General features: G+C 37.6%; 1 protein-coding gene across 7 annotated transcripts in view; it reads right to left on the bottom strand.

The window, feature by feature from the left end:
* Window positions 1-25,676, bottom strand: part of CEP295 (centrosomal protein 295) — a 50,305-nt gene extending 24,629 nt beyond the window's left edge. For 6 of the 7 annotated variants that reach the window (XR_005649643.1, XM_039847669.1, XM_039847670.1 and 3 more), the window contains exons 1-10: window positions 25,524-25,676; window positions 12,864-12,994; window positions 11,910-12,110; window positions 10,552-10,676; window positions 9,749-9,842; window positions 7,694-7,789; window positions 5,509-5,649; window positions 2,815-2,998; window positions 2,447-2,611; window positions 11-232 (exon numbers count right to left, since the gene is read on the bottom strand). Coding sequence is in view for 6 of the 7 variants with exons in the window: in XM_039847669.1 (XP_039703603.1) it covers window positions 11-232; window positions 2,447-2,611; window positions 2,815-2,998; window positions 5,509-5,649; window positions 7,694-7,789; window positions 9,749-9,842; window positions 10,552-10,676; window positions 11,910-12,110; window positions 12,864-12,994; window positions 25,524-25,659 (1,495 nt within the window). In the remaining variant the exon portion in view is untranslated. Of the gene's footprint in view, window positions 1-10; window positions 233-2,446; window positions 2,612-2,814; window positions 2,999-5,508; window positions 5,650-7,693; window positions 7,792-9,748; window positions 9,843-10,551; window positions 10,677-11,909; window positions 12,111-12,863; window positions 12,995-25,523 lie in introns of those variants that run through there. The other variant, XM_039847674.1, reaches the window with a different exon arrangement.
* Window positions 25,677-26,182: the final 506 nt, after the last annotated feature.

Below are 26,182 nucleotides of genomic sequence, written 5' to 3'. Positions count from 1 at the left end.
AGAGAAGCACCTTGTTCCTGCCCAGAGGATAACGTTCTCTCTTCGACAGCAGTTGTTCCTGATTTAGCTGTTGGTGCTTCACTCTCAGTTCCACTAACAGTTGCAGTCTCCTCACTTTCATCCTCAGACATGGATTTAATTGTCCAGAGAGATTTTTGGCTTCGGATCTTATTTAATAATTTTTTAAAAAGAATTTTTGAAGGGAGCTGGTGGGTCTTCATTGCCAAGGGGACTGGAAGAAAAAAAACACAACTTATTTAGCACCTATTACATACCAGGCAAATTATTCAATCTTTTTACTTAGTTATCACTATGACCACCAGTTAAAAGAGAAGCACGACTTTATTTTTCTCCCCATTTATAATTTAACACTATATACAATGCTAATTCACCCCCAATCACAATTTTATAACCAGGAATAAATTTTTTCAACTTAAATTTAAATACTTCCCAACACCAATTTCAAGCTTAAAAATTTATCATGCTTATTCTGCTTGCTAGATAATGACAGAGTGCATACATCTAATTTGCGGATAAGATTAGCATTCAAAATATGTGCTGTAAGGTTCTATACTCTATGCTAGAGAAGAGTCCCAAATATGGCTCTGAACTTCTTAATAAGCTACAGAGGAAAACGTTACTAATTATAATTTTAAAAGCAAATCAAGTGCTCCCAAGTCATTTCTCGTACTATCTGGGAAAATTTCTCCCACTTAGCTTCACAAAGAGAGCTCTACGGTTAAAAAAAATTTTTAAGCTGTTTCCTCAAAACATTCTTCCATGTGATACAATGCCAAAACTCAGTACAGTATTAACAATTCTCTTATGAGACAAAACTGTGTTGCAGATACATAGACCTCGGACTGATTTGAGTAGTAAAACTCAAGAAACCTATAGAGGTTGAAAACTGGTAGACTGCAGTTTTGTTGACCCACATTTTTCTTTAAACTTACAAACAGTAACGGCACAAAACCTAAGTGTACAGCTCATGAGTTTCACATGAATCTAAGTAACACCATTCAGATCATTATGTGGAACACTTCCAGCACCTGGATAACTCCTTCGTGCCCCTTGCCAGTCAATATACCCCAAGATAACCACTATTCTAACCTTGAGACCAGATAAGCTTTGTATGTTTTTTGCCTTTAACTTCGTATAAATATGGAATTATACTTAGGTGTTCTTTTCTGCCTGGTTTCTTTCACTTACCATTAATTAGCCTGTGACTCATTCAATTTTAAGAAATAAATTACATTGCCAATATTTAAAAATAAGTATTTAAAAACAATGGGATTCCTATTATCTTATTTAATAAGTTTTGAAACATCAAAAGTGTTGGCAACACCAAGCCAGCAATCTCAAATGGGATCAGCAGAAGCTGAAGAATAACTGTTCCTTTCGATAAGGCAAGACTCGCAATTCTGACAAACTAGAGATCTGAATGACATTCCCAATGAAAAAAAAAAAACTAAAAAAGCTGGATAAAGTAATCAAATATCTTCTTAAAGGCACAGCTGAGCTGGCAAGAAAATAAAAGATTTGCAGAGGTCGGAAATGAAGTGTAAGTGGGAATTCTGGTAGGCAACTGAGCCCTGAAACCATCTGCTGAAGTTTATGCCAAACCACAATAACCTGACACTTCGTCTGAACAGCAGTGTGGGCACAGGGGCAGGGATAAAACGTAGAGCTCTCACCCAAGGAGTAATAGGAGATCCACATAAAGTTGTAACCGCAAAGGGCTACCTATCCACAGTATAGAGGAAAATGATAAGAAAGCCTGAGTGGTTTTGAACAAAGGCAATACTAGTAGGTGTGGGGGTAAAATGAGGTCAAAATGAAGAGGACTTGGTCTCTAAGGAGATGTAGAGTAGAAGAAAGGGAAGTGTTAGAGAAAATTTTTATTGGTCTGGCTTGGATAACTGCAGACTGTGGTATCATCTACTATGATGAGGAAGACAGGAAGGTTTCAGCAGACAAGAGAAGATGATAAACTTATTGTTAGACATTGAATTTTAAGTACCTGTGAGACGGTCTAGTGAAAAAGTTCAGAATGTGGAGAAAGGAACAAAGTTTAAAAGAGACATCTAAGTTTGTGCTATTTATCATTACACATGAAGTGCCTAGCAGTAATTAACACAGAAGACTCTCTGGTGATTTGATCAAAGTAAAAAAATGCTGACCTTACAAATGAATGAATCATCTAATCAAATAACCTAAAAATCTTCAGACTATATGTACATATGAATAAAAGAACTCTCTTCTTATGTATATGAAAAGGATATTTCATAATGGAAATCTGAAAACACTGTTTCTTCCTTCCATCACTCCCATTAGTATTAGTCATTGTTTGCACTTAAATTAAACCTGATTTTTCTAACTGTTGGCAAATGATTAGCATTTTTTTTCTACAAAATATTTTAATAGTCAGCTCAAAAGAAGTTTTTACCATCTGCTTCACTAAAACATGTTCTTTCAGCTTCTGTCACTGGAAGGTTTTCAGTTGCACCTAAATTTTCTCGTTCCATTGAAAGGTCCAGTTCATCTTCGATCTGATCAGTCACAGTGGGCAAAGGCTCTGGTTCAAGGTGCAAAATCAGGTTTCCTTTCACCTCTCAATAGAGAAATAAAGAGACATGTTTTCATTCCAAAAAACCTTGAGCATATAATTTTAAAGGCCATCACAGTTTCTAAGTTTAAAACATAAAATCCTTATATGGAGAACTCATTTCAAAATAAAAACTGCTCCATCAATACAAATGTATTTTCCCACCAAAACATCTGAAAGCATTGTTAAGTTTATTGAAAATTTCTTACTCCTGTCTGCATTGTACATGTCCTCAAAGGCAAATTCTAGCTCTCTCTGCCAATCTTCTTTCATTTCACTGCGTTTGTATGGAAGTTCAAGTAGTTGTGATGGCATTTGTGCTACAGTCTGTCTCCTACGTGCCAGATCCTCTTGCTGTAGCTGTCTGAGTTCTTTCATTAGTTTCTCTTGATTCTTCAAGAATAAAGAGAATTAATTAACAACAGCTGAGTCACAAATTTTGCATAGTAGCAGTAACAGTGAGGGGAAAGCGGAGAAACCTGAGGAACAGAGGCCTGGGGTTCCTTCCTCTCCCCTCCACCCCTCTCTCCTCCTCTCTCCTCCTCTCTCCTCCCATTTATTCTGTCACAAAAAGCCATTAACATACTCGTTCGAAAAAAATTTACTGAATGCCAAATACCACGACAGATGCTAGAGACACAATCTCATCCCTAGCCTACAGACCAACAAATAGGTAATTAGTATCCCGTTAGTAAGTACTATAAGATGGTGGTGCTTCAAAAGTATCTGCCAATTACAGTTCTCTCTTGGGAAGGTTGTCATGGCTCCTGCAATGTACTTTGTGCCAATTCTCCACATAGCCAGCAGCACATGCCAGTCTCAGGTAAGCAGTAAGATCCAGAGTGACTATGGCTAAACAAATGATATTTGTTACTTCACGCTCTTAGGAATCACCGTGATTAAAGGGTATCTGTAAGTATCTCTTTAAGCTTAAAGCTAGGGCCCCCAACCTCCAAGCTGCAGACTGGTACCCGGTCAGTGGCCTGTTCGAAACCAGGCCGCAAAGCAGGAGGTGAGCGGCAGACAAACAAGCAAAGCTTCATCTGCATTTGCTCCACCTCAGATCCCAGGCATTAGATTCTCATAGGAGCACCAGTTCCTGTTGGGGACCGCTGGCTTAAAGAATCTGGCTAACACAAAAGTTTAAGCAAGTGTTTAAGTGAGGCTATCTAACTAAATTTTGGTGGTGGAGGATAGGGAGGGGCCATGAGGGACGACCTCTCATCCCTTGGTACGATTTAGCCAGATAAAGTGGGTAAAGGAGAAGTACAATAAAGAAATAATAACAAGTACAAAGGTATGGAGATAAAGGAATGAGGTAGTCAGAGAATGTACACTGTTCATTATAGATAGGACATAGACGGCAAGGGTAGTTAAAGAAAAGATAAAAGTTGAAGAGCAGGCAGAGGCCAAATACTAGTGACATTTAGCAGGAAATAAGATCCCAGGGCACAATGGGGCATACAGCAAAAGATTCAGACACGGGAAAGGAAATGCTCTAATAATAATGAGATTGCATGGTTTTGACGACCATTCTTGTGTAAGAGACACTAAGTCTACAAAAAGGTGGACAGCCTGTAAAATAAAGTGTTTGTCAGGTGATAACATATACACACTACTTATTCTTATGTAAAGTTTTAAATATTTTCTCATTTGGAGATTTTTTTTTTGCCATGCCCTGAAAACGAATCAAATTATGAACAAATTTATTTCATTTATATTAAGATCAAATCATCTCATTAAATTAACTTGAAAGTTATTTGAATAAGTATACTATTTCTGGCTCACTGAAATCTTGGCATATTTATCTATTTGAATTATTTAAAATAACAGCTACCACCACCACTGACATGTACTGTAAGCTTATGAAATTCCAGGCACAATTCTAGGGGCTTTACTAAACTCATTTAATCCTCACAAAATAGATGATGAAACAGAGATCAGAGATGTTAGGTAACCTGCCTGAAATCAAACAGCAAAGTAGTGAAGAAGGAAGGAAAAATCCAGGCAGATTGTGAGTCCACTTTTTTAACCATTAAATACTATTGATTTATGAGAAGATTGTAATCAGTTTATGATGCTTTCTCATTTTTTCCCTATAGGCTTAAGCTTTAGATAAGAATTACTGGTAATAATTCAGACATTCAGTTACTTTAGTCATGATTTACTCCTGGTTCATCAAAGCTAAAAATTTAAGGGAGGTCATAATTCAGTTCAAACTATACAAATGAACTTTAATAAGACTGACATTTAATTCCTATCCAGAAGTACTTAAAAACTCATTCCTCAGATATGAGTGTTTAAAATATCCAAATGCATTAGTCAAATTCAGAACATAAAATCAGACTTCTAAAAAGATGAATCATTTTTATGCTGTTTCAGGAATAAATGCTCATTGAGTAGGCATGACGAAGTGAAACTCAAACTATGAAGCCAGTTTTCATTTTATGTATTTTGCAGCTCTGCAACAGTCACTTTTTCAAAACTCCTTGACAACAGAGTCATGACTCTACCTTTGAATCAATACTCTGCAAAGCCAACAAGTGCTTTGCTCAATAAATATTTAATGAACTGAATCTTAAAATTTGCAGAGCACAAATAATTAGAAAAGTGATTAACTTCTTCTCAGGCTATTTTTGAAGTGATTAAAATATTAAACTTAATAAATTCATCATTAGTAAAAGTTTTAGAACAGTAACATACTCTAAGTAAGAATAGCTTCACCCAACCTGAACTTGAAACAGGAGATAAAAGAAAGTTGGAAAACCTGAAATCATGACTCAGAGACTATACTGTCACATTCTTCATACATACTTCTATAACGTGAGCCCATTTACTCCCGAGTTCTACAATGCTACTCGTAAATCTATCAGTATTGGTCACAGCCAGAATTTAAGTCTTACTTGAGCCAACTGAATCTTTTTCATTGCTTGGAAACCCCGTACGTGTGCCTTCTCATTCTGTTCCATTCTCTCTTTCGCTGCTTGTTTTTGTACTTCTTCCAATCTTTTAGCTTCTTCTTCAGCAGCCAAATGAGGATCTGGCTAGCAGTGAATCAAACATTTTAGACAATTTAAAAGTGTGAAATAAAGCGATAACTAAAGAACAAAACAAATTTAAGATCATGTTTTTCTACTTATCTAAAATTAAACTATAAAGAGTCATATTTTTAAATGCCCACAATTATCAACAGCATGTTTCTACGAAAAAGATCACACTGCTAGTGTAGTTTGTTCACTATACTACTCAAGTTGCTCTTTTCAAACCAAATTACACTATATTCATCCAAATGCATTTCTCCATTGTTGTCTGTTAATGGAGAAATCCCATAAAACTGACAATGTTGAAAGGTAAATGCCCACGAAGCTAGTAGTTAAGAAACCACAAACATCACAGGTCATATAAGTCATTTAGAGAAGCAGTGAAATTTGTCTTTGGTTCTTAGCCAACAACTGTTGCTTGGCTTCAGCCTCAGGAAGGCCAAATCACCAAAATACCCACTTTAATAAAATTTCTAGCTTCCTAGAACTTGTGCATAACCAATAATTACGTGATTGTACTTTCGGCCATATCTCATTAAAATAACAATAGTAATACCAAAAGCAGGGAGAGGAACACAACTTGGATTTACGATTATATCTGAACATTCACTTTCAAAGATAGGTAAACATTCCAAATGTAACTTTAAGTAAAAATCTTATGTATTTTATATGTTGAAATTCCACTGGTCAAGTTATACAATAATTAATGACCATGAAAGCTATTAAGTATAAATGTAAAATTATTTAAAACATTCAAATAGTGAAGTAAATAGGTAAAGAAACTGACAATATATTAAGAAAGAGTGCACTGGCCAAAAACTTTATGAGAAATATTATATCCCCTTTGAGCCAATAAATATTTATGCAAATCTAAATATACCAGGCAGAACAAAGGTTAGTTAAGTCTTTCATCAATCTTAGTTGAAAGGAAACATCTATTTAATACTACAAAAATGCAGTATTAGTAACCACAAGAGCAAGTTAGCAACAGACTGAAGTTACTATTCTTCTATTATAATACTGAAGTTGTGATGATAATTTATGATTTTAAACGAACCTCAAGATTTATTCTTATTTCTTAGAAGTTAACTCTATAACAATGACACTCATCTTAGGTCTTAACCAAACATTGATTTTAACATCTGCTATCAAGCAGTCAACAAAAGTGTGTATTCGTTGCATTTTAAACTCCATATGAATGCTATATTGAGAACATTTATTTTCCTAGTAACCAAATATATCCAACATGAAAAAAAAATTAAGACTCATCATTACAAAAATATACAAATTCTAATAACAAGAAGATATCTGTCATTCTTAAGACTGGCAATAATTTTTAAATCATAATAGTCCACACAGATAAGGGCACAATAAGATAGCGATTCTCATATTTTGCTAATGATTTTAAAAGGCAATTCAATGATCCATATCAATTATCTGTATCAAATATTACACAGTTTGGAACAAATAATTTCTCTTCTAGGAATCTATTCTAAACAGACAGAGTTGTAGACAAAAATGTACAAGATTATTATGTTTGCATTATTTACAGAAGAAAAATGGAACAATAGAAAAATGGTTAAATAAATTCTATGATGAAATATTAAGTACTTGTTAAAATCATGTTTTGAAAAGTGTGTGTATGTGTTTATATGTAAAGACTAATAAATTCGTTAATGCATTAACCACATTTTCTTTTAGTGAAGAAGTCATAAGTTTTCTTCCTATAGTTTATGCTTGTATGTGTAATTCTGAATTTTTCACAAAGAGCATGTATTATAATAGTTTTAAAATCTGCTATTTTAAAATATAATCATTTAAATAGCCAACTCCTTTCATTCATATTAAACCATCATTCATATCAGACACAGCATGATAATTCAAAGCATAATTAAAAGATTTTTTTGTATCATTATTACCCTGTGATGATTGGTAGAGTTGTTCAAATTTTGATATCTGGGAACAACACACAAAGAACCAAGAAATAACTCAATTCAATGAACAGAGAAATAAAGTGAGGATCATAAACAAACCATAAATCAATCACCTGCTTTGTGTCTATCTCTCTATTCACGAAAGTGTAAAGATGATGGTAGGTAGAGCTACCTGTTTTCACATTAGAAATTCTCTTTACTTCAATGTTCTAAAAAATGGAACACAGAAAATAGATTATTAGGTTAAAAGCGTTAATTTTAATTTAAAGCTAGATCCACTGCAAAAAAATAATTTTGTATTTTCATCAGTTATCCTTATTTGTTTTTTTCACATGGCATCAAGCACTGTATATCCATTAAATTAGAATTTAGGTTTAAAAGCTGGATCAGACTGAGGCAAGAATATTAAAAATAGGTGATACTGTATAGTTTAATGCATCACATCAGTAGGCACATAATGGTAAGTTGCGCCACTATTATTGATTCTAAGTTTGATCATTTGTTATGGTGGTTCATGCCTACTGATAAGACAAAGTTCTCTTTTCTTTTTTCAAAAAGAAGTAGGCCAATGAATAAATGTAGAAGGATGATAGATACCTGCCTGGTGCCAAATATCATATCCCAGCTTATCTGGTAATTGAAAAGAGAAAAATAGATCTTTATGATGGATGTCTTGTGTAATCACCATCATGAGACAAATATAGAATATGAAAAACTAGTCTAGTCCCTTCAACTCATCTCTTCAAAAGTATGAAATAATAAATTTGGCTAAGGTTGGAGGAGATAATGTTTTACATTAAGAAGGACCAAAGAGATAAAAATAAGAGGAAACAATGGGTGAACCTTGACTTAGATCATGGCTTAAAAAAAGAAAAAAACCTGTAAGACAAGACAATATAGGGACAGCTGGAGAATTCTGATTATAGACTGTATATTAATTGGATTTAAGGAATTAATTTTCTTAGTGTGATATATAGTTGCATAAGAGAATACCCTTATTCTTACAAGAAACATGCTGAGGTATTTAGGGTGAAATGCCATCTCTACAATTTACATTCAAATGCATACACATATACACACAACTGTTTGAAATCTAAAATTTTTTCCTAATAAAAAGTTTGGGGAAAAAGTATAACCACACATTTACATACAATTCATATTTGCCAAATCACTTACATAGACACTATTTTGTTTGCTTTTTGTAAATTTTTGAACTTGGCTTGTTAGGAACATTGGGAATTATGACAAAGGTAATCAAAAGGCATCATGGATAAAACACTGCCTGCCTTTTAACACAGTAACTAAGGGAGGGACTGAAATCTGACTCTTCCATTTGAATCTTGTTGGATTAAATGTTGCATTGCAGATGGCTTAACATAAAAGCAGGAAGACTGACAAACGGAAAGGCTTAAGAGGCAAATATCTGGATTTATGCTGATTAAACACCATAAAATATACTTGTATATACAACTAGATTAGATATCCCTGTATGTTTTTTTCTTTTCTATGTAACTTTTAGATAAAAATATCCAAATAGTCATCTCAATAAACCACAGCAAGCTAATGTGAACAAGAAAACCAATATCTTTTAAAAATAATTTTCACTTTGGCCTTTTTTTTCAAAAGTAAGCTCCAAATCACAAAAGCACACATTTTACTCTCATAAAGAGACCTTTCTCATTACTTTGTCATCTTGTGTAAATTCATTAACTTATCTGAGCCTAATTTCTTTATATATAAAATGGTATCTATGTACAAGGGCCAAATCCTGAATGTGGGAAAGTCTATATAGAGTAAATATTCCATTTTTTTCAAATAAATAAAGGGCATTAAAAAAAAAAAGGGCCAAACTATTCCATTTTAAAAAATCAAAAACATTACAGGTTTTCAAACAACAAAAAGACATTTTGAGACAACTGGGGAAAACAGAACATAGACTGGGTATTAGATGGAATAATATTAATATTATGCTTTAAAAAAAGTCCTTATCTCAGAGATACATAATAAAGTATTTACAGGTAAAATAATATCTAGCATTATTTTTAAATACTCCAGATATAGTCACATGTTACTTGTACAATTTAAAAGTTAAATGATATTTTGATCTGTACTGAATTCTAATAATAAAGAATTACAACCTAGGTCTTCTAATATTCAAAGTAATTCACCTCAAAAAGAGTTGGAGGAGGAGGTGGCAGACTTGTAATTTTGGCAGATCTCTCTTTTTCCACAAGCAGTGCTTCCTTTCGAGCTTTTATATGCCTGAAAAACAAGAGATATCATAAATTAATCTCTCAGATAATAATACAGTATAACCCTTAGGGTTAAAAATATAAAAACCATAGGATCTCAAGAAATCCTCCAGTCCGATCCCACAGGCTCAGTATCCTGTTTAATGAGTTTATACACAATGGATAGGTAAAAAAAAAATGTTTACCAAGTAAAAGATGTATCTAAAGTTGTAAAGTTCTATAGTGGGGACTGACCCAACAAATATCCATGTTCCTTAGTTTAGGATAGTTTAGAGTTAATGTCGATAAAGATAGGCCACTGAATAAAACGACCACTGCTGACTAGTAACAGGCTCTTTCATTTTTATGCAAAATATGCAAAAATACTCATTAAGGACTTCCAGAGTCTACAATCTCTTTTAATGTTCTTAAATCATGCCGATTTTTTTTCCTTTTTTACATCAGAAGCAGAGAGATTCTGGTTGACATGCATTCTGAACTAGCCATATATTTCTATAGAAATTTAGTAATTGTTGCTAAAGTTGGACTGGAAAAGAAAGCTCTTGTTACTATGTTCACCTAAGCAAACCACTCCCCTCACTGCATTATTTTTAAACCAAGTTAACACTCAACAGGTGTACAATGATTTTTATTTAATATCTGCTTAAACAATATCCATGCAGCCTCTACTTCTAGCCAACCAGTTTTAGTGGAAAATATGGTAAAAATTATTACTTTACCAGGTTTTTTGTTTCATTAACATTTCTTTTTGATTTTTCTGTACTTTCAAGGCTTCTTTATGCCTCACTTCTGCTCTTCTTTTTCTTTCTGCTGCCTGCTCTGCCAGAGCATTCAAATCAGGTTCCTAAAAATATATATTACTTAAAATGTCATGTTAAACAAGATTAAAGTATTACATACAGTACAACTCTTGGTTGGTTCCCCAGTCATGGCAAAAATAATGAAGGTGGTATTCAAATGACTGAAGTTTAGTAAACACTGCACTAAAGCATCAAGTTAATGGTGGCAGAAATAAAGCTACAAAAATCTGATGTCAGAACTTAAGGTTATTACTAAAAACACAGACTAAAACTGGAGACCCAAGAAACATATTTGATTGCCGCATTCTTTAAAGACATTTGTTTTCCTCCCTAGCAGTTTGATATCAAGGACTTCCCCTCTTTGGAACCGGAGGGGAAAAACCTCTTGTTTATTTTGTGTGACCACCTCTGGAACTGCAATCTAGCACAGGGATGCCCGGTTTCACCGTGCTTTGCTTTCTTGTACTTAATAGTGCATTTTTTTAATAAATTGAAGGTTTGAGGCAACCCTGAATTGAGCAAGTCTATCAGAGCCATTTTTCCAACAGTCTCAGATGATGGTCAGCACTTTTTAATGTTGAAGTATTTTTTAATGAAGATGTATGTACACTGTTTTTTAGACATAATGCAACTGTACACTTAATAGACTACAATATAGTGTAAATATAACATTTATATTCACCAGGAAACCAAATTAATTCCTGTGACTCACTCTATTGTGGTAGTCTGGAACGAAACTTCAATATCTCTGAGGTAGGCCTGTATTTTCCAACCATAAATCACAATAAACAATAAAATAAGGCTAGAAAGCAGTCTTAAATAGAGTTAAGTTCTACTTTGCATTTCTGAAAGTCATCAAAGAATTTTTACTCTCTGTGAATGAAATCTATACATTCAACTATACATGTTTTAGAGATATGAGGAATGATAACAAAATGAGAAATTTGAATCCACCCCACTGAATCTGTCCAAAATGCTTGAAATAACAACTTCTGATTCAGAAGGTTACTCTCTTATATGCCCATATTCTTAGGACTGAAAGAGAATAAAGTTAATTTAAACATAGCAGGAAGACAGATTTTACTTAACATGACTCTTACTAGAAAATGAACCTAGCGGCAGTCTTAAATTACATTAAACTCACAATAAAGGTTCAGCCCGCCCCAAGCAAATTCTATATAAGAAAACATTTTTATCACACAAGCATTTAACAAATACAATTTACTTTTAACCAATATTATTACCACAAAGACATAATCAAATAAGTGTTCACTTACATTTTCTTTGGCTCGTTGATGTCCCTCTCCCATACTTCTTAAACTTGCCAAATAGAGTTGTTCCAAGTTCTTTATTTTCTGAGTTTGTGATTCTTCCCATTCTGTCCTTAGCGCTTCTGCCAAACGAATAAATTGCTGATTTCTCCTCTGCTTTATATCTTCTCTTATCTGTAAAGCAATGTCCCTTTCTTGTTCTCGAACCTAAAGAACGAATATTTAACAGATTATATGAAAAGAAGCTTAAAGTTTTTTGAAAAATTATTTGAAAATAAGAAATTAAATAAATTCTCTTTAGGTCTATCAATTCTCTTGATATTATATTAGATAAGATCTATGTAAAGCAAAAACATCCAAATGGTGTAGAAATGATTAGTAATGATTCCCTCCCCGCATCAAGCCCAATGGTAATGCCTTTATCATTCTAATAACCTAATTTAAGAGGCTAAAAATGCTTAAGCATGATTCAACAAAATTTATAGCTAAGATAGGAACACAGAGACCTAACAATCCATATCTGTGGTACATCATCCCCAATTCTAGGCATAATGGCACCTAAAATATGCTTCACAAAGACTTAACTTACTGTAAAAAGACTTCTAGAAAAAAAATCTACTTAATAAATTTGTTTCAGCAGCTAATAATCTTTCTAGTAAGTCTTCTCCAGTCATTCCTGCTCTAATCTTCATCAGTTACACATAATTTAAAAAATATTTAAAGAACTATTTTCCAATAATTATTGAGTCAAATAATCCCCATCCTCCAACTCTTCATCTATTTACCATTTCAGCCTATTTCTCAAACGTTCCAAAAACTAGTTAATATGCAAGAACCAGAGCTCTTGCACAGCCAGAAAAGGTTTTAAATGCGACATTTTATTTCGAACACACTAATACAAAAAATACTAATAATTTGGGGAAGACAAAGAATTGAAATTTTGTTTCAAATAAATTTTACCTGTAGCAATCTTAGTTTTCGTCTTCTTTCATAATCTTCTTTTAAAATGAAAGCTTCCTCATTAGGACTCAATCTCAACTTGCCAGCATTTACTTTTCTTTTCATTTCTGTGTTCTTTACATATAAAGGTTCTGAATTTAAAAAAAGAAAAATGTCTATTAAAAGATGGTAGCAAAGATGAGAGTGATTTTTAAAATACGTATTAATACATTTGACATAAAGGGCTATATACATGAAAATAATTTGGGTAAACAAAGTCCAACTTATTTATAGATATCAGTTATTAATTTAGCACTTAAGTCAGTGGTTCTCATATGAATGGAAACTATCTATATTCCCATCTATAGGAGATGATTATTTAACTAGAGTATCTGGGACCTGACTTATTCCTGACTGGGATTTCCAGAGTTCATCTAGCTTAAATGTAAAAAAGTACGAAGAGTTAAAAAGATATGTTAACATAGAGTAAATGTTTCCACAAGTACAATTTTAACACTCTAGACCTTAGATAACTTCTTCATAACCAGCAAGACTTCTGTAATTGCAAGGGTTTCTGATACTTAGATTCAACTCCCAATCTGCTGTATGTAACCTGATCACCAAGTGTCATTGTATTGTATAAAATCACATCAACCCCTGAACAGTAAAAAATTCTTCAATAATTAAAAGCATGATTGTTTTAGCATTTTATTTTATTATGTTTCAAGTACACAGTATATTGTTTAGACACATATAGTTTATGAAACAATCCCCCTGATTACCTATCACCCTCTGGCTCTATACTTAGCCATTATATTATTGCTAACTGTATTCCCTATGCTGTGCTCCCCATCCCCGTGACCATCTATCAACTACTAATTCGCACTTCTTTAACCCTTCACCTCTTTCACCCAGCTTCCCAACCCTCCTCCCCTATAGCTATACCGTCCTCTATATTTGTGAGTCTGTTTTTGATTAGTTGTTCTATTTATTCCTTAGAATAAATTTATTCTGCATATAAGTAAAATCACATAGTATTTATCGTTCTGACTTATTTCACTCAGCATAACAATCTCTAGGTCCATCCATGTTATTGCAAACGGTAGAATTTCTTTCTTCTTTTATTGCTGAGTAATATTCCATTGTATATATCAGCGGTCCCCAACCTTTTTGACACCAAGGACCGGTACTATGAGAATCTAATGTCTGATGATCTGAGGTGGAGCTGAGGTGGTGATGCTACTAGCGCTGGGGAGCAGCTCTAAATACAGATGAAGCTTCGCTCCTTGTCTGCCACTCACCTCTTGCTGTGCAGCTCAATTCCTAACAGGCCACAGACCATTACCTGTACATGGCCTGATGGTTGAGAGGCCCTGGTGTATATGAATCACAACTTCTCTATCCAATCATCCATTGATGAGCATTTAGGTTGCCTCCATATCCTGGTTATTGTGAATAGCACTGTCATGAACATGGGGACGCACAAATCTTTAAGAATTATTGTTTTGGTTGTCTTTGGATAAATATCCAGAAGCGCAATAGCTGGGTCAAAAAGTAGATCCATTTTTAATTTTTTGAGGAACCTCCAAACTGTTTTCCATTGTGGCTATACCAACTTGCAATCCCGCCAACAGTGTATGAGAGTTCCACATCCTCACCAACACTTGTTTTTTGATTTATTGATGATAGCCATTCTAACAGTTGTGATTTTAATTTGCATTTCTCTGATTAGTGACCTTGAGCATCTTTTCATATGTCTACTGGCCATTTGTATTTCTGCTTTGAGAAATGTGTACTCAGGTCTTCTGTCCATTTTTTAATTGGATTGTTTTTGTTGTTTTTGTTTAGTTGTATGAGTTCTTTATATATTTTGGATATTAACCCTTTATCAGGTGTATCATAAGCAAATATCTTCTCCCTTTCAGTAAGTTGTACAATGGTGTGATTTTAAATGAATATTCATTTAAAAAACTCCTCTTGGAACAATTCTGTTGTTTTGATGAATCAAACGTTTAGATTCGCAGTTCTAATTTTTCCAGTGGTACTGTTTACACTCGGGTGTTCTCACTCTCTTCCCTAGATTAACATGCCCCTATTTGAGGGAGTTTGCTGGGGAGAAATGGAAAGAATACAAGGATCTATAAGTTTCTGTAAATTGAAAACCCTCCTCAGGTGATTCTGATAGCTTCTTGTTCCCATTACTGCCCTTTCCAAAAATTAGATAAAATCAGCATATGACCATGGTGCTTGACTTGTCTGAGACAAGTCAATATTTCTCAGATCCCCTCGCAATGATCAGGCAGGCAAACTGGGTACTTGGATACTTACATCTCTTTCAAGCTAACTTAAGCCCCACTTCTCCAAGACACTGTTCTCTAGTAATTCTTGCTCCACTCACCCATCTACTCATTCCTGACCTGCCCACCTATTATAACCTTTACGTTCATATGGAGACTAACTTTATGTTGTTGTAGTTTTACTTTCCTCTAGTTTTTCATCATTTACAGTTTGCCCTTTCTAGTTATGAAGACGAATTTTCCACTCAAATGCCTAACCTTGTAATCAGCTCTTTGTTCTGCTTCTGTAGACATGCTTCCTGCAGAGGCCGAAGGTCAGAGTGATCTCAAGATCAACTGAAGGCTCACTCTCCCCTTTGATTGTTCTGTTTAGATAACAGATGTATTGCCTAAATTCTTGTCTGAAAATCTCATGCTCTGTAACTGCCTGTAGCCCATAGCGACTCCCTGTGGTCTGTAACCGCCTGAGGACAAATCAACCTGTCAGCTCATGCCAACTACAACAGCACAGATAAGCCCTGTAAGAGTAAAACTACTCCTGAGCTTGGGGCCCAGATCTTCAGAGCACTAGCTCTTCTGGGACCATTGGCGTAATAAACCTGAGTTCTCCAACTCTCCAAGTGGTACTTGGTTTCTCACCGGTCTGATTTCACAATATTTCTGCAACATTTCTAAAGGCCCCAGCAAGATTCCAGCCACGCTGGCCCTTTGAGCTACCGGCCCCAAGATGAATGAGGAGGCGTGCCACCTGACGGTATTCCGGGTTCTCTTTCGGATTGGCACTCTAACTCTCCTGACGGCCAACCCCCTGACCAGACTCAAAGGAGGAATGGACCAACTAACAAGGAACAGTCACAGGATAAGGTAAGGCGCCAGGGCTCAGCATCCTAGTCAAGTTCCGTCTCTGGACAGAAGAGGAGCTTGATCGCCTCCTAAAGTCTCTAGTTAGAAGACACAGGTCAGGGTCTTCCGAGCAGGGGAAGACATCAGGGTCTTCTCAGGTGGGAAGACAAAGGTCAGGGACTTCCAAAAAGGGGGAGGCAATGTTTTAACCTGGCATGTGAATGAGTGAGTGAATGGGCGGTCTGGCCAGCTTGACTCGGTCAAGTAGGAATTTGTGGCTCCACGGCTGGGCACCCTTAAGGTCCCCTAAAGGCTAGAGAGTCCAAGTGGGCTCATCTGTGGTTCAGTGGTATACAGCATATGGTCTATGGCAGCATTGGACTAGTGTCTGATCGTGAGTCACAAAGCTGAGTCTGCTATGGTCAAGCGTCACCTAAGCTCCTTTGGGACGCAGCCAGATGAGCACCTGAGTGGTCTCCTCTCTGGAGGTGGCACCTACCCTTGTTTGTCTTTGCATCACCAACACAGGGAGGGATACACAGGGGGTGGGGGGCAATTAATTACTGATTCAGCTTAAGAATTGTCTGTCTCTAAACGGTCCTTTTGACAAAGGGGCCCTCTGTTGAATTATTTTCTTGAAATTTTAAGGTCTATTTTCCCCCTCTATTAGGAAGCTCCCTAAGGCAAATATGGGGGGAGGTTCTCCTAAGCCAACTGTCTTAAATCGTATGCTGAAAAATTTTAAGAAAGGCTTCTCAGGATTACGAGGTCAAGTTGACCCCAGGAAAATTTCGTACTCTTTATGAGCTTGAGTGGCCTGCCTATGGGGTAAGATGGCTTTTGTAAGGACCCTGGACCTCCCCACTGTTAGAGCTGTGTACCAGGTAGTCAGGAACCCCTGGACAACCAGACCGGTTTCCATACATAGACTCATAGTTGCAAATAGCTACTGTAGTGCCCCCTTGGGCCCGCTACTGCGCAAATAGGCAGGGACAGAGTAAGGTACTTGTGGCCTGCCCGACTCGAGGAAAGAACAAGGAAGAACCAGCAAAAGACATCTAATTTATTTTAGCCACCTGCTGTACAATTATTGAAAAGGACCGCATTCTAACAGCGGCCCGTCAGGAGGCAGAGGAGGCCTCTGTTAGGAACCCCCAAGGCCATGCCCCTGGAACAGAGGTAGTACCTTTAGCTGATCTTGTTTGGAATAATACCCAAGAGGGAATAACCAGATGTGCCAAATTTCTAGAGGCCCCCATGGGGGAATGAAAAAAGGAATACAAAAGCCGTGAACTATGAGAAACTTAGAACCATTACTCAAGAAAAAGACAAGAACCCAGCCAGCTTTTTTAGCTGGCTGGAAGAATCCTTTAGGAGGTATACTAATGCAGACCCCTCTTCCCCTGCAGAGTTAGCTTTGTTAGGCCAGCATTTTATTAGCCAGTCAGCCCCTGATATCAGATGCAAGCTTCAAAAGCTGCAAATGGGGCCACAGACTAACCAAAATCAATTACTATATATGGTCTTCATGGTCTATAACACTCAAGATCTTGAAGAAGGAAAAAGAAAACAGAATAAAGAAAAACGACAAGCCAGGATTATGGCTGTCACAATTGGCCAGGCCCTTGGTACCCGACAAGCATCCCTTAAGAGACCGGGAATAAGGAGACATTGAGTTCTTGCTTCAAATGCAAGAAAGTAGGACATTAGGCAAAGGACTGTATAGAAAAGCCCCCGAGCCTCTGCGGCACATGCAAAGAAACCAGTACTAATCCCTGGCATTGGAGAGTTGACTGTCCATAATCCCAGAGAGGAGGAAGGCCAGCCAACACCCTAGGAGCCCAGGTCCGGGAACTGTGTGACTGAAGAGGCCCGGGGCCATCCTCGCCACCCCTGCCCAGGAATGTGGTCATCACTACCGAGGAACCCTGGGTAACTCTGGACATAATGGGTAAGCAAATTCAATCACTACCGAGGAACCCTGGGTAACTCTGGACATAATGGGTAAGCAAATACATGGGCAACCTATTCTGTTTTCCCTGCATTCGCAGGAAAACTCTCCTCACAAACTACGATTATCATAGGAGTAGGAGAAGGCAAGGTCAACCATTTTACTCCACCACTGACCCGCCAATTTGAAGATGAGATCTTTCAGCAGGAGTTTTTAATAGTTCCAAGCTGCCTAGCTCCCTTGTTAGGACAGGATATTTTAACTAAATTAGAAGCAATATTACAACTCGGTACAGACCCCCCAGTCTTTTAATGCTTCAAGAATCAGCTAATATAGCAGAAAACATTGACCAATATGTTAATCCAGTGGCTTGGTATAATGGCAAGCCCAGACGAGCCAGGATTGCTGCGCCAGTCAAAGTTCAGTTCTATGCTCCTTCACCAAGACCCAGACTTATTAACAGGCCCACTGAAAGGAGCGCCTTCCCGGAGATGTCGGGTATCAGGAATTTTCTCCCCTTTCACCCTCAGACTCTGAGAGGGGAACAAGTTCTCTCGGGACCCCATCTATTTCATCGCTCCCTGAGGAAACTAGTTATGCACCCTCAGGGAAGTGATAAATACTGATGATATGGAAATATGAGTATGTGCATGACCTCTGATCTATATTTGTCTGTGTTATATGTAATATGGTAGTTCATTTAAAATTCTAATTATGATGGAAAGGAAAATATGTTTTTGGTAACAGAAGGTATAAAGTATGGAGATATATTTTGAAGGAAGTTGAAAGAAAGGTGTTTGTCTTAAAGTTGGTTATTTCTGAATGAGTGAGAAGAGAAATTGAAGGGATGAGGAAAGTTGTAGGTTTGGGAAGAGAAATCTTGAGAGGAAATTTTCAAAATTAGAGTTGTGTTTAAATATTTCTTAGACTATTGGTCTGCAACTGATGTTATGGGAAAGTTTTCTGAATAGAAAACAAGGATTTCATACACCATCAAAATAAATTTCTGCGTTTTATGTTGCCTTAACCAGTTTTCTGAGGCTTTTAGAGAATATACTAACATTGGCCCAAAGTCTGAGAGCCAGACACACCAGGCTATACATGGCCTAACTCGAGCTGTGCCCAATATTCAAAAGGAAGCTCCAAAAATTGAGGCATGGACTCCAAACTCTGCAGAATACTTTGGTGCCAGAGGTCTTTAAGGTATACGATAACTGGGACCGGGTAGAGAAGGAAGCAGAGAACAAGAAGGTACACATTTAACTGCCACAATACAGGGACCATATCGAGGTAACCTTAGGGAATAAAAAAAAAAAAAACCTTTCAGTCCTGGAGGGCCTTAATCTTGATTGGCCTTGACTGGCGTCGTCCAGACTAGGGCATAATCAATGTGCAAACTACAGGAAAGACAAAACTATGTTTTCTTTAAAAATTTCTACTATAACACCAGCAGAAAAATGCGTAACATTTACTAAGTGTACTAACCAATGTTTTAACATCTCAGATAATATGACCTTGAACTGTAGCTCCATTACTTCTGTAAACTATGCAAATGCACATGTTAAATTACCTACTGGATGATTTCTTATTTATGGAAGAACTATTTATTCTTATGTTCCTGCTAACAGTACTGGGGGACCTTGTTCCATGGGAAGACTAACTGTATTTATGCCTCACAAGTCTCCACCTAGGCACGGCAGGGAGACCTAGTTGACCACAGCTGTAATAGTGACCTACACTTATTTAGTCTAGCTGAATATACTGCTTTGTCTCTATTTATTGTACCAGCTATGATAACTCTCTAAATATAGTCAACAGAATAGCTCGCTCCATGGCAAAAGCCTTAAATACAACTTCTCAGGCCATCCATGCCATGGGAGAAGAATTAGGACAGGTCAGAGAAGCTATCCTTGAAAACAGGGTTGCTATAGACTACCTATTACTCAGACATAACCGTGGATATGAAGAATTTAAAGGACTATGTTGTTTTAACCTCTCTGACAACTCACGATTAACTGAAGAAAAAGTGAAACAAATTCATGACGTTGTGTCCAATATTAAACAGAGGACAGGAATTTTCAGTTTTAATCTCTTCCCCCTCACTTCCTGGCTGCCCAATCTCATTGGGCTAAAAGGAAGCATTTCTTATTTTCATTTTGTTTATCTTTGTAGGAGTTATCACTTTTTGCTGCATCTAATGCCCTCCCACCTGTAGGTGCATTGCCAGTTGGATACCTAAGACAAAACCGAAACCAAAGGGAAGAATTTTCTTACAGCAACAAAGCAATCAATTTCATCTCAAACTGGTCTCACAGATGTGAGATCGATCAAGAGAGGGGGGAAACGATACAGGACATCACTTGTAAAATTCTTAATCTTTGATCAGGAAATGATATGGAACATCTCTTGCAGAATTCTTAATCTTTTTAATAAACCTAGTTAAGTTTTTTTCCCTCCTTTCTTTGGGGAAAAGGCCCTCTCCCTCAAATTCCAATAACTGCCCAAAACTGGTGACTCAGATTCTCTGGCTATTGATAAGGGTCATCTGCCCATTGTTAGCAGAAATGGTGTTAGGCCAGACAGGGCCCTTAGAGTCTGAGAGGGGAGGGGATTTTAGGCCAAAGGTCTTTTCACTCTTTAAGAAATACATTAACCAAGCCTATTTCCCTTTACTCACTTAATAGGCAAATCAGTAATAAAAATTAATAGATATATGATTAAAATAATCAGTTTGTATCTTCTTTTCCTTGTCTAGGGACTGAAGAAGCACTTCAGCAGGAAACCCAAGATCCTGCCCTGACAAAGGCAGAAAGGGAAAGAGCTCCATGAAACCCCAGTAGGCAGAGACTATGATCCTTCTCAGCAGGAAGCAGATACAGAAGAAGAGACCTCCTGTCCCTAACATCCATACTAATAGTTAGGGGGTTCACAGCTCTTAGAAAAGAGTTAGGCAGGAAAATTAGGGGGTTTCCGGGTCTGCCTGCAAAGACACTGAGGTCATCCTATCCTAGAAGGGGTCCACCCTAATCCACCAACAATTAAATGAGTCATGGGGGTCCTGGTCCAGAATATGGAGTTGGGAATCCTGGCTTCTCTCAATTGCAGGTCCTCTCCTCGTGCTCTTCATAGCTCTTTTATTTGGTCCCTGTATCCTGAACTGTCTGGTCAAATTTGTCTCCTCACGTCTAGAACCCATAAAGTTACAAATGATGACACCTGGATCACCCTTACACCAGCCCCTAGGCCAAGAAAATCAAGAGGTAGATGCTCTATAAGAATTTAAAAGGTCATCAAAAGGGGGGATTGAAGAGGAATTTTCCACACAAATGGCTAACCTTGTAATCAGCTCTTTGTTCTGCTTCTGTAGACATGCTGCTTTCTGCATAGGCAGAAGAGCAGAGTGATCTCAAGATCAACTGAAGGCTTACCTTCCCCTTTGATTGTTCTGTCTAGATAACAGATGTATTGCCTAAGTTCCTGTGTGAAAATCTCATGCTCTGGAACTGCCCATAGCCCATAGTAACTCTGGCGCAGATAAACTGCCCCTGAGCTCAGGACCCAGATCTTCAGAGCACTAGCTCTTCTGGGATATCCGGTATAATAAACCTGAGTTCTCCAATTCTCCGAGTGGTGCTTGGTTTCTCGCCGATCTGATTTCACAACATTTCTGCAACATTTCGATTCCTAACAATTGAAGAACAGAGCCTATAGTTTTATTTTAATACTCAAATTAATTTAATAGATAATGAATACCAGGCAGTATTTCACATACTATGGAAAGATACTGTGTTCACTAAGGTGTAGACAAAATAGGGGCTAGAATTTGGGATCATCTAATGGGGACTAATACTTTCCCAGTGAATTCTCCATCAAAACACCAGCTCAGTGAGGGCAGGAATGGTCTTATTCATGGATTTATGTCCACAGCCTAAAAACAGTGCCTTGAACAGGTATTTCAGTGTGCCGACTAAAAAAAAAAAAAATGACTCATTCAGTGAATTAATACATGTCAAGTGCTACACAGGTATATTTCATTGCTACTATTTTCAAATATATGCCAAAAAGGAATAATTGCTTGCATTTGAAATGTTTTCCAGTACATTTAGTTGATACTCACAAGGCTTTGGTAATAGTAGGTAGAGAAGTCATTGTTTTTCTCATTTTATACACAAAGAAATAAAGGTTTCTTGGCTTAAAGCACTTGACTAAAGGGACAATATCTATTGGTAGAGCCAAAGGAAGAATCTGGTTTCCTTATTCCATGTGGCTCCAACTTTCAGACATGCTAAAACAAGTAAAGTGAGAAATTTTGTTTAAGCTGGTATTTTTTGCAAGTGAGGATTGAAGAACAGCAAAGAATTGAACAAAGAAAAAATCGACAAGATTAAATTCCATCTTAACAATGGGTCTTTATTAACTTGTCTGAAGGTCTGAAAAATTCTTTCATACTGAGAAAAAGGAACCCTCATACACTGCTGGTGGGACTGCAAACTGGTATGGCCATTATGAAAAACAGTATGGAGGTTCCTCAAAAAACTAAGAATTGATCTACCATATGATCCAGCAATCCCTCTACTGGGTAATAACCCCAAAGACTTGAAAACCCATATCCGAAAAGATATTTGCACACCGATGTTCATAGCAGGATTATTCACAGTGGCCAGGACATGGAAGCAACCAAAGTGTCTTACGATAGATGATTGACTAAAGAAGCTGTGATACGTATATACAATAGAATATTAATCAGCCATAAGAAGAGATGAAATACTGCCATTTGTGACAACATGCATGGACCTCAAGATAATCATGCTAAGCGAAATAAGCCAGACAGAAAAAGTTGAAAATCACATGATATCACTTATATATGGGATATAAACCTAAAAGCAACAAATCAACAGGACAAAGACTCATGGACATGGACAACAGACTAGTGGTTACCAGAGGGTAGAGGAGAGGGGGAAGGGAAGAGGTAGACAGGGTAAAAGGGGCAAATATGTGGTGACAGAAAGAAATCTAACTATGGAAGGTGAACACACAACATATATATATATATATATACACACACACACACACACACACATATACACATACACCTTAATGTTAAAATGTACAGCTAAAACTTATCGGATTTCATCAACCAATGTCACCATAAAAAAAAAAAATTAAAAAAATTCTCTCATACTGAGTCTATTATAACTAATTCTTGATAAGTCTCATAGAGCATCAGTGGAAAAAAAAGGGACAATATACTATAAAATTCCATTTATATGAAGGTCAAAAACAAGCAAGACTAATCCATGATGAGAGAGGTTAAAATGCAGGGGGTGTCACCTTTCTGAAGGTTACTGACTAGGAGAGAACACAAAGGAGCTTGCTGGAGAGCTGGATATGTTCCATATTTTAATCTGCGTGATGGTTACACAGGTATATACACATGTATAAATTCTTCAAATGGTATACTTAGGTTTGTGTACTTTATTCTAAGTTATACCCCAGTAAAAAAATTTTTTTCAGATTGTTTTGAGCATTCATTATCTCATTTGCCAGAAGATTATGGGAAAATATACATATATTTGTTATTTTTACCTCCTAAGATGTGATAAACTGTTTTCTCTTGTATATATGTATATATTTTTAATTTGGAAATAATTTCAGACTTAGAACTTCCATATACTCTTTCCCCAACATCTCTAAACATTAGCATCTTACATAACCACAGTATAATAATCAAAACCAGGAAGTTAACAATGGCACAGAAAAAGTTAAAATCTTCAAATTTCATCAATGACTCCACTAATGTCCATTTTCTGGACTAGGACCCAATCCAAGGAAAATACATTCATTGCATTTGACTGCTGTGGTACTCTGCAGGTGCCAAGATGGGATTAAACCCACAAATATTTTATTAGGGGAAATGGCTGTATGAGAAAAAGAGGGGAGAGATGGTAAAAGGTGGGAACAATTCAGACTTCCGTGCAACTCTGACCCTGAGTGAAGGAGGGAGGAATTTGGGTTGATGCCTAAGGAAGGTTCTGCAAGACCTCTGGGGAGTCCTTAAGCCAAAGTCCCTTGTTTCTCAGGAACAGGCCTGCTAGGCTGTTATTGGCTAGGAGCAGCCAATGGGAAGTGTTTATGTAAATGAACTTCATAATGCAGGTGACGATCTGTGAATTATATTCTCAAGACTGCAGAGGTTGTCATGTCTCCTTCAACATCTCTAATGTGGGACAGTTGCTCAGCCTTTCTTTTCAAGATCTTGCCATTTTTGAAAAATGCTGGACAGTTATTTTGTAGAATGTCCCTCAATTTGCATTTAACCTTTTCTTGTGGTTAGACTGAAGTTATGCATTTTTGGCAAGACTGCCACCCTTCTCAGGGCATCATATCAGGAGGTAAATGAGGTTAACCTGTTTCACTGGCTATGTGAATTTTGATTAGGTGGTTAAGGCGCTATCTACCAAGTTTCTCCACAATAGTTACTTTTCCTTTGTAAGTACCTGGTGGAGAGGTAGTTGAGGGTATATAAATATACTGTTCATCAAACTTCTGTCCCCTAAGTTTAGTATTCATTGATGATTGCTGTCTGAAACAATTACTGTGGCGTTTATCAAAAGGTATTTTCTATTTCCATTATTTCTTCTACATACTGATCAACTTCTACATACTTATCAACTGAAATCCTACTTTATGGAACAGTTTCCCCTGCTCCTTCACTTGTTTAATAAATTATTTATATAAATATGGATTTTTAAATTCTATGTATTATTACTATCCAATAACAGAAATACTACTTATCTTGCAAGATTCGGTTCTGATTAAACGGCATCTGGCATATTGTAATCACAAAATTAATACTAGATTTAGACCCAACGCTACTTACAGCAGGAAGACACTGCTCGAGTACTTAAGACACTTTGGTCTCCTTTCTTAAATCATATAATAGGAGTAATAATACCTACCCCAATAGGTTATTCTGATGTTATGTCACTTACTGAATGTGAAGCTGCCAAATGCTTTCTACATATTAGATTCCAACGTTCCCTCACTGTTTTAAAAGCTCAGTTTGGAGTAAGACTTAATGTCCGCAAAATTAAAGGTGGCAGACACCAAAAGAGAGCAAGCTTTCAGCCCTGAAAGGATTCCAGGCGGTGGTCTTAAACATCAACCAGGATTCAGGCACGTCCTCGAGTGACCTTGGGGGAAGGAGGGGTAGGACGCACCGAGAAGAGTTTGCAGCAGCAGCAGCAGCAGGTACAGCGGGGGCCCTCCCGGCTGCCCCGGACCTGGAAGCTCAGGGACCCCGCGCGACCAGACCCGGGAAGAGCGAGCAAAGGCCCATGCGTAAAGGCCCCGGGCAGCTTCTAGCACAGAGGTGGCGGGTCTGGGTCAGGCCGCACCTCCTGCCCCGGAGCTCCTTAAAACCGAGCCAAGGCCGGCGGCCCGCCGAGGCCTGAGAATCGGCGGCCGAGCTGCGTTTGCGGCGCAGCGCCTTCTCCGTGTCCCTTCCTTCCGAGCACACTCTCAGCTACCGGGCTTCGGGTAGTCGTGCACGTCCATGGACGCGGGGAAGCCGGCTCGTCCGCCACTCACCTGAGAACCTGTAGCCGGGAGCCAGGAACCGCAGCTCAGACAGCGAAGGCCCCGGCGGTCGCCGCCGATCAGCTTCCGAACAGCCGTTCCTGCGCTTGCGAGGCAGCCATCGCCGAGCCACCGTCACTTCCGTCATTCAAACCGCCCGCCAATGGCGGGGCCAAACCGCGGGAACCCGCCTAGTCCCGCCTCCCCCGGGGCCGCCGGGACTGCAGCGCTGGAAAAGCTCGCGCACGCGCGCGGGGACACGCCAGCCGCTACGTAGAGCCCATTATTTCTCATACCGCCGCTTTTAATACTTCATCTCTCTCAGCCTGCTTATTTCACAGACCAGGAGACAGAAGTTTAGAAAGGGGAAGGTACTCATCCAGAGCTTTGAGGGTGGCTTTCGTCTTAAGGCACAATCATGAAGATGCCTTGAGATTGCCATCCTTTTATGTACTGAGTGCGCAATTCATTTGGTACTGTCATGATGCAGTTAGTTTCTGATTGTTTTCATTGAAGACCTCCGACTCGAAAACAGTGAACCATATCACGATCTTCTGTTCTTCCAGAGGTCCGACACACCTAGAACATGTCAAAATTTATCTGCTATAAATAACATAATTAGGGGAAGAGTACAGATTCGCATTTATGGAGCATCTTACTGTGCCAAGTAC

The sequence above is a fragment of the Pteropus medius genome, unplaced genomic scaffold (genome assembly GCF_902729225.1).
Source record: "Pteropus medius unplaced genomic scaffold, Ma_sr-lr_union100, whole genome shotgun sequence".
NCBI classification, from domain to species: Eukaryota; Metazoa; Chordata; class Mammalia; order Chiroptera; family Pteropodidae; genus Pteropus; species Pteropus medius.
Note: the sequence above shows the minus strand (reverse complement) of the source record. Positions and strands in the feature narration are given on the sequence as shown.